This window comes from Aspergillus brunneoviolaceus (assembly GCF_003184695.1).
Source record: "Aspergillus brunneoviolaceus CBS 621.78 unplaced genomic scaffold BO95scaffold_23, whole genome shotgun sequence".
In the NCBI taxonomy this organism is placed as follows: Eukaryota; Fungi; Ascomycota; class Eurotiomycetes; order Eurotiales; family Aspergillaceae; genus Aspergillus; species Aspergillus brunneoviolaceus.
The window spans coordinates 445,200-452,529 of NW_020290753.1; the positions used below are offsets into that span (position 1 = coordinate 445,200).

Below are 7,330 nucleotides of genomic sequence, written 5' to 3' on the forward strand. Positions count from 1 at the left end.
ATCGTCAGCAATTCTAGAACTTCCCTGGCACTCCACTGTCTGCCCGGCAATCGACATGAAACTCAACCAGCCCGAAATGGTCATGTGTCGGGGGTAGGACCCCTTAAGGCCGAGTGCTGACTGGTTAGCAGGGCCGATGGTCGGAGATACTAGTGCTGCTTTTGGGGGTAGTGTGGGGAATGTGGTACGTATACCCGGCCGTTTATGCTACAAACTGCTTCACCCCTACCCAGTTTCGCAATCGTGCATGCTACGTAGAAGTCATTTTTCTTCATGCCTGGAGGAGCTTGTGGCGTGTTTTACCTAGATTCTTGTTCGCTGGATGCTTAGCATGCGTGTCTGACCCTCAGAACAGCCGACGTTAAGCCGAAAGTGATCCATGCATCTGGCGTGCTTGGATAGATCCCTGCATCACGTTACCCTCTGTATTGAGTAGGTATATTTGAGGTTTCATTATTCTCAATCACATTCACCGCTCTCTCAGTGGAGAGGGTTATCTTTGAGACAAGATCAACGGTGGAGAGACCGGCGAGCCGACGTGATTGGGGCAGAGCACAATCAAGCAATCTCCAAGCTTTGCCTGGGGTCAGGGATGGGAGGGAGCTTTCTCTGGGCATGATTTTGATCTCCCCCGAACCGGTCCACGACCTACCGAATACCTTGGTACTGAGTGAATCCCTCCGTTGAAGCCGTGATATCCGCTCGATTGATTCATTTCGCAGTGGACCGGTCGGTGACTTGATACTCCACGGGCCACGATAATTCGCTGGCTTGTATGCATAAGAAGCAGTACTATATCTCTCGACGCGTCTACTCGAACTCGTCGATTTGGTATTGATTGCGGACCTCGAGACGAGAGCATCTGTGGCCTGGTCGGCACGCCGGGATGGGTCGAGAGCAACCGTTTCCCCCTGCACCGTTCCTGCATTATTTCCAGGGTCCAAACTTCGGCTGAAATTTCATCATGGAAGGGCTGTAGGTGACCTGTCATTGGACCGGGGGTTGTGGGAAGTTCAGCCAGGAGTTTTCCAGCGGCGAGCCAAATGAAACCCGATGGGTCAAGATGGTGCTCCCTATAACAGCTCTCATTGGCGTGCCTTTCTTCAAGGCGGGAGTAGATTGCTCCCTGTTGAGGTTTGCCGAACGAAATGAAATCGATATTGCTTTCGCTACGGGTGGCTCTTGAGAATATTGATCAGTGGAGAAATCAGACCTCGTAATCGGCATGGATCAGCGGAGCTATTCGTCCTCGGGGGTTCTGGATTGCCGACATCAATCTATCATTGCTATACGAAGTTCCCAACGGATTGTGTAGGGCTTGTGTTATTCCGGTCTAGTCTCCGTTGCCGGGGGCTCGGTTTGAAAGAGGGTCCTGCGACGGAAATTGCTGAGGTGTTTCGTGATTGCTTCGCCAAAAGCTTCGATGAGGAAAAGCAACTTCCCCTGATTGTTTTCCACTGCGGTGGGTCGAACGGGAAGAACAGAACTCTGATCGGTTTCCGCTGCTTCGCTTGTGGCTGCCGGATCATCATAGCCATCTCTCTCCCGCCTGGAACATGCGAGGATCAGTGATCACTGGTTTTCCTTTCGCTCTCTTCCTCGTCAACGGTGAACATTTGCACAACGGACACAGTTTCTTTCAGAACAGAAGTAGTCGTATTGAGTGGCCGCAGTTGATGAAGCTGACGCATAGGGATGGCCGATGCCCCCACGACTAAAAGCCAAGTTCAATTAAGAAAATGCCGCGTTGGCCCACTCGACTTAGCGTTCTGAGTAGGGGCTAGCCCGTTACAGATTGATAGCAGCCTTAGCAATGCCTGCCCGTTCAAGCCTCGCCGGGTTGCCCCCCAGAAACCTTCAGGGACAAACTTGGAAATGGATAGCTTCAGAATCCACCAAGAAGTTCTTGCAACTTATAAAAGGGCCTCGTCGCCCTGCTGTCTCGGCTGTTTTCTTCATCCAAGCCAATCATTCCTTCGTTCTTCTCCTTGTCTCTCTCTCGTTGTCTCCGTTCTGTAGATCAGAACAGTCTCTCTTTGAACTTACTCTGTTGATCAGATAAAATCCCTCTCACCATGCCTTCTATCCAGTCTTCCCTGCTTTGCGCTGCCACCCTGGCCACTGCTTTGGTGTCTGCTGCCCCTGCCACCCGTGCTTCGGACTTTGCCAAGCGCTCCACCTGCACCTTCACCTCGGCTGCTCAGGCCTCCGAGAGTAAGACTTCCTGCACGGACATCGTTCTCAAGGACATCACCGTTCCTGCTGGTGAGACTCTCAACCTCAAGGACCTGAAGAGCGGTACCACCGTAAGTTCCTGCCTCAACCCCAGTATCTCTCGATTGCACACCTTCCAGTGTGCTTCCCATCGAACCGCATACTGACGAATTCATGTCCAATTCAGGTCACCTTCGAGGGCACCACTACCTGGGAGTACGAGGAGTGGGATGGACCCCTCCTGTACATCTCCGGCAAGGACATCACCGTCACCCAGTCTTCCGGAGCGGTCCTCGACGGCAACGGTGCCAAGTGGTGGGACGGCGAGGGCACCAACGGCGGCAAGACCAAGCCCAAGTTCTTCTACGCCCACTCCCTGGACAACTCGGTCATCAAGGGCCTACAGATCAAGAACACCCCCGTCCAGGCCATCTCCGTCGAGTCGGACTACCTCACCATCGAGGACGTGACCATCGACAACAGCGACGGTGACGACAACGGCGGTCACAACACCGACGGTTTCGACATCAGCGAGAGTACCTACATCACCATCACCGGTGCCACCGTCAAGAACCAGGACGACTGTGTCGCTATCAACTCGGGCGAGGTATGTGTTTCCCACAGATGGCGCTGGAAAAAGGACCTCAAGCCGCAACAACCTCGGACCGATCCACTTGATCGCTGGTATTAATCCTTTTCTCCTCGCAGAACATCTACTTCTCCGGCGGTACTTGCTCCGGCGGCCACGGTCTCTCCATCGGCTCCGTCGGCGGCCGCGACGACAACACCGTCAAGAACGTCACCTTCATCGACTCGACCGTCACCGACTCCGAGAACGGTGTCCGCATCAAGACCGTCTACGACGCCACCGGCGAGGTCGAGGACATCACCTTCTCCAACATCAAGATCTCCGACATCACCGACTATGGTATCGTCATCGAGCAGGACTACGAGAACGGCAGCCCCACCGGTACCCCCACCGACGGCGTCAAGATCTCCGGCGTCAAGATGGAGAAGGTCACTGGTAGCGTCGAGAGCGATGCCACCGAGATCTACATCCTCTGCGGTGACGGCAGCTGCACTGACTTCACCTGGAGCGGCGTTGATGTCACCGGTGGAAAGACCAGCAGCAAGTGCGAGAACTTGCCCTCCGGTGTGTCTTGCTAGATTTGATGTGACGACAGTGGAAGGACCGTGGGTGCAGAGACGGGCTGCACGGAAAGAGTTGTTATAATCTTCTTATCTATAATTTTTAAAAACATTCGGCTGGATTAGGGTGGTCTACCTTGGTTCAGGTGCGCAATACATATCTTGTCTTGGATGATGCTGGTGTTTGCTTACAATACGCTTTCTCACTCGTAAGCCTTAATCTTGGTAGACTTGTACTTTGTAAGTGCAATTGATGGCATTCAACCGAGACAGCTCAAGCAGGTCAAATGACAGTTATCGAAGGGCTTGTGTATTTCTTCCTCAGGCAACAGCACCCACCCTTCTTTCTGGAGATTGGAGGAGGTCATCCCGACTACAACCTCACTTTATAACCTGACAGCCTGATGCTCAAGTGCAAGCCACACAACCAATTCCTTGGTCGCACCCACACCTGACAGGTCTGAGGATGGCGCAGACACGCATATGCCACCGACTTTCTCACCGATTCGGCCGCGGCCCCTGGTTCCTGCAACAGCCACACCAGCCCTGGAACCCCCAAGCAAGTTTTGTCCCCAATTCGAGGAATGATTCCCGGCCAATTGTGAGACGCCGATCCGGTTTCTTCAACGCTGAAGAAGAAACCCAAAGAAGGTTTTAAAGTTAGCCAGCCTACGGACCGTGCGTCAGTGGTTGCGTGCCAAGCTTCAAATCACTATGAGCGATTAATTCCAACCAATTTTTGCAAGAGGAAATCCTCATTGAACCTGAATGCAGTTTCCTCCCGGCTTCCTGCGGTGCAACCTCACACCGGGCTGGCAAAATCTGCAAGCTCCCCTTTCCTCCCCCTTGGAAGGTAACCACTTCCCCAGGAATTCGACGGTAGATGTCTTGGAAGACCAGTCAGCTATATAAAGTGTGAGACTGGCCCAAGCTTGATTGGGAGCAAGTATAGCTACCTAGTAGCTCCTTGATACCTTATTCTTTCTCTGTTGTAGTAGGAATCAGCACAGTCGATCCGATCATCCAATATTCAGCATGCATTTGTGTGAGGCATTTGTGGGCTCTTGCTAGCCACTCCCTCCCCCCGAATCTACGCAAGGAGACGAGAGCCTTTTTTTGTGGAGGTATTTAATTCCCCGTGTCTTTTGGGAAGAACAGCTTTTTCACCTCTTTTCGGCTCCGCCATTATTTTTTTTCTTTCCCATCGACGACAGATACCGGGTTCTCTTCATCGGCTTATAGAACATTCCCAAACCGCATGCCTCTCACCCACGAGCCGTCCAAGTCACCCCTGCGACGCTACCATCACTATATCTATATCATTGCCTGGGCGCTGGTGTCGTCGCTGGTTCTCTATCTGGCCGGAGGGCTGTCGTACCTGGATGCCTTGCTTCTCGCCTCCGGTGCAGCCACCCAGACGGGGCTGAACTCTATCGACCTCAACCGACTGCATGTGGTCCAGCAGGTCACCCTCTGGGGGGTGTCGATGGTGACCAATGTGATCTTCATCAACTCGCTGCTCGTCGTGATTCGGCTCTACTGGTTCCGCAAGCGGTTCCGCGGCGTTATCCATGAGGCCAAAGTGCTGTGCCGCACGCAGCGGAACAAATGGAATCAAGGCCTGCTGCTGGAAGGAGGGATTGAGAACCGGCCTCCCCCTCCTCCTGTTCCTCGAAGGATTTCGGCTGAGAGACCCGCCGAGGAGCAACCTCTGTTAGAGGTGGGCGATGGCGAGGACCGAACCTCCGAGTTGATCGGTTACTCCTCCGGCCGGAGGTATGGCGCTGCGGCGGCGGGATCAACGAGTCCGCACATCACCTTCTGTGACTCGGAGGCCGAGTATGAGATCAAACACCACCATCGCCGGTCGATGTCCGGGACGCGCTCGCGGCGCTCGCTGTCGGAGTATGATTCGCCCGTGCTCCAACGGTCGTGCCACGATCTCGACGCCCTGCCGGCGCTGCTGTGGCAGTCGTCGATCGCCAGCTACGCGGACTGGGACGAGGCGCAGAAGGAGGAGCTGGGCGGGATCGAGTACCGGGCGCTGAAGACGCTGTTCGTCATCCTCGTGTGCTACTTCGTGGTGTTCCACGTGCTGGGGATCGTGCTGTTCCTGCTGTGGGTGCTGCCGAACCGCCAGTACAGCCAGGTGCTCGCGGACGTGGGCATCAGCCGGCCGTGGTGGGCGATCTTCACGGCCGGGTCGGCCTTCAACGACCTGGGGTTCACCCTGACGCCGGACTCGATGGATGCGTTCCAGACCGCGGCGTTCCCCCTCCTCGTGATGACCTTCCTCGTGGTCGTCGGCAACACGGGCTTCCCGTGCATGCTCCGCTTCATCATCTGGACGCTCTCGCAGTTCACCACGTACGGGTCCCCGCTGGACGACGAGCTGGAGTACCTGCTGGAGCACCCGCGTCGGTGCTTCACGCTGCTGTTCCCCAGCGCGGAGACGTGGCGACTGTCGGCCGTTCTCCTGCTGCTCAACGCGATCGACCTGCTCATCTTCTACACCCTCCAAGAGGTACGTCCTGCGCTGCCTCCTCCACCCTTACTTGATCAATAACCGTTTAAACACAGACCCCGCAAAACCCCACCATCACCCCCGGCCTGCGGCTAGTCAACGGCCTCTTCCAAATCGCCTCGACCCGCACCGCCGGCTTTAGCATCACCCCGCTGACGACCCTGCACCCGGCCACGCAAGTCTCCTTCCTGGTGATGATGTACATCTCCGCCTTCCCGAACGCGATCGCCATCCGCAAGACCAACGTCTACGAAGAACGCAGCCTCGGTATTTTTTACAACGACGACACCATCTCATCCGCCTCGGACGCACAGCCCGCCCACCCCTCGGCGGACTCGCTGGCCGCCCACATCCAGCGCCAGCTGGGCTTCGACCTCTGGTACGTGATGCTGGGCTTCTTCCTGATCGCCGTGGCCGAGGGCCCCCGGCTGCAGGCGCGCGAGGCGGACGACCGCGACGCGTTCGCGCTGTTTCCCATCCTGTTCGAGATCGTCTCCGCCTACGGCACCGTGGGCCTGTCGCTGGGCTACCCGGGCGCGGAGACGAGCCTGTGCGGCCAGTTCTCGGGCCCCGCGAAGGCGATCATCATCGCCATGCAGGTGCGCGGGCGGCATCGGGGGTTGCCGCATGCCTTGGACCATGCGATTCTGTTGCCGTGTGAGGTTTCGGGGGAGGGGGAGGGGGAGGGGGAGGGGCACGGGGACGGGGAGCTGGAGGCGTCGGAGCCGTGGTGGTGGTGGATGCGCTGGATGCGGAAGAAGGGGGAGGATTGGGGGAGTTTGTTTGGTGGGGGGGATTGAGCTTGATTCTTATTGGGATTTAGGGGTTGGTCTGTGGTTGGTTGGGTTGGCTTTGTAGTGTGGATATGAACTTTATGTGAACATGAACATGAACATGAATGTGAATAGTGGACTGCAATTTATGCGGAGTGGAGATGGTGGTGTGTGTGTGTGTGTGTGTGTGTGTGTGTGTGTGTGTACTGTACATTGGGGGATTGTAAAGTAAATGAGAGCAGAAAAGAAAAGGCACTCCGTAAAGATGCACAGCAGTAGCAAGGTACAGCACAGTCACATGCTTCCAGCACAAACCCCATTGCAACAAAAGCCGTAGAACAAAGGCAACCACCCATTCAGTGGACCAAGCATGGACCCCAGATCGTCAGCTGTCAGTCCGCAACAGCGTTCCACGTACAGGGAAGGGCATCGAGTAAGCTTTCACCCTCCAGTAAATACCCAATTGGCTCCCCTCCTCCACACACCCAACGCACAAGACATGCATAAGCTAAGTGCTCCGTAGCACACCCCTTTGGAATTATACACAGACAAAGCATCAGACAAAAGTACAGTACAGCACACATTGAATTTGCAATAGCATGCTCGCAGCATTTATAGACAAGCATTTGGCAGTCAGATAGCCCGATAGCCAACAGAGTAAGCTGTAGTC

The 7,330-nt window shown here is 55.4% G+C and overlaps 2 protein-coding genes across 2 annotated transcripts; both read left to right on the plus strand.

Moving 5' to 3' along the window:
* The first annotated feature begins 1,877 nt into the window (after positions 1 to 1,877).
* BO95DRAFT_386520 (glycoside hydrolase family 28 protein) lies at positions 1,878 to 3,427 on the plus strand. Its single transcript, XM_025583500.1, has 3 exons — positions 1,878 to 2,306; positions 2,402 to 2,821; positions 2,923 to 3,427. The coding sequence occupies exons 1-3, from the start codon at positions 2,076 to 2,078 to the stop codon at positions 3,379 to 3,381; spliced, it is 1,110 nt and encodes a 369-aa protein (XP_025443676.1). The 5' UTR covers positions 1,878 to 2,075; the 3' UTR covers positions 3,382 to 3,427.
* A 1,194-nt stretch (positions 3,428 to 4,621) lies between these two features.
* Positions 4,622 to 6,963, plus strand: BO95DRAFT_493902 (potassium transporter; the record flags this gene model as incomplete). Its single annotated transcript, XM_025590775.1, has 3 exons — positions 4,622 to 5,887; positions 5,944 to 6,549; positions 6,613 to 6,963. The coding sequence occupies 3 exons, from the start codon at positions 4,622 to 4,624 to the stop codon at positions 6,685 to 6,687; spliced, it is 1,947 nt and encodes a 648-aa protein (XP_025443677.1). The 3' UTR covers positions 6,688 to 6,963.
* Positions 6,964 to 7,330: the final 367 nt, after the last annotated feature.

Coding starts and splice junctions, on each gene's coding strand:
- BO95DRAFT_386520 (XM_025583500.1), top strand. CDS start 2,076: ATGCCTTCTATCCAGTCTTCCCTGCTTTGCGCTGCCACCCTGGCCACT. Junction 2,307..2,401: donor ACCTGAAGAGCGGTACCACC/GTAAGTTCCTGC, acceptor TGTCCAATTCAG/GTCACCTTCGAGGGCACCAC. Junction 2,822..2,922: donor TCGCTATCAACTCGGGCGAG/GTATGTGTTTCC, acceptor TTCTCCTCGCAG/AACATCTACTTCTCCGGCGG.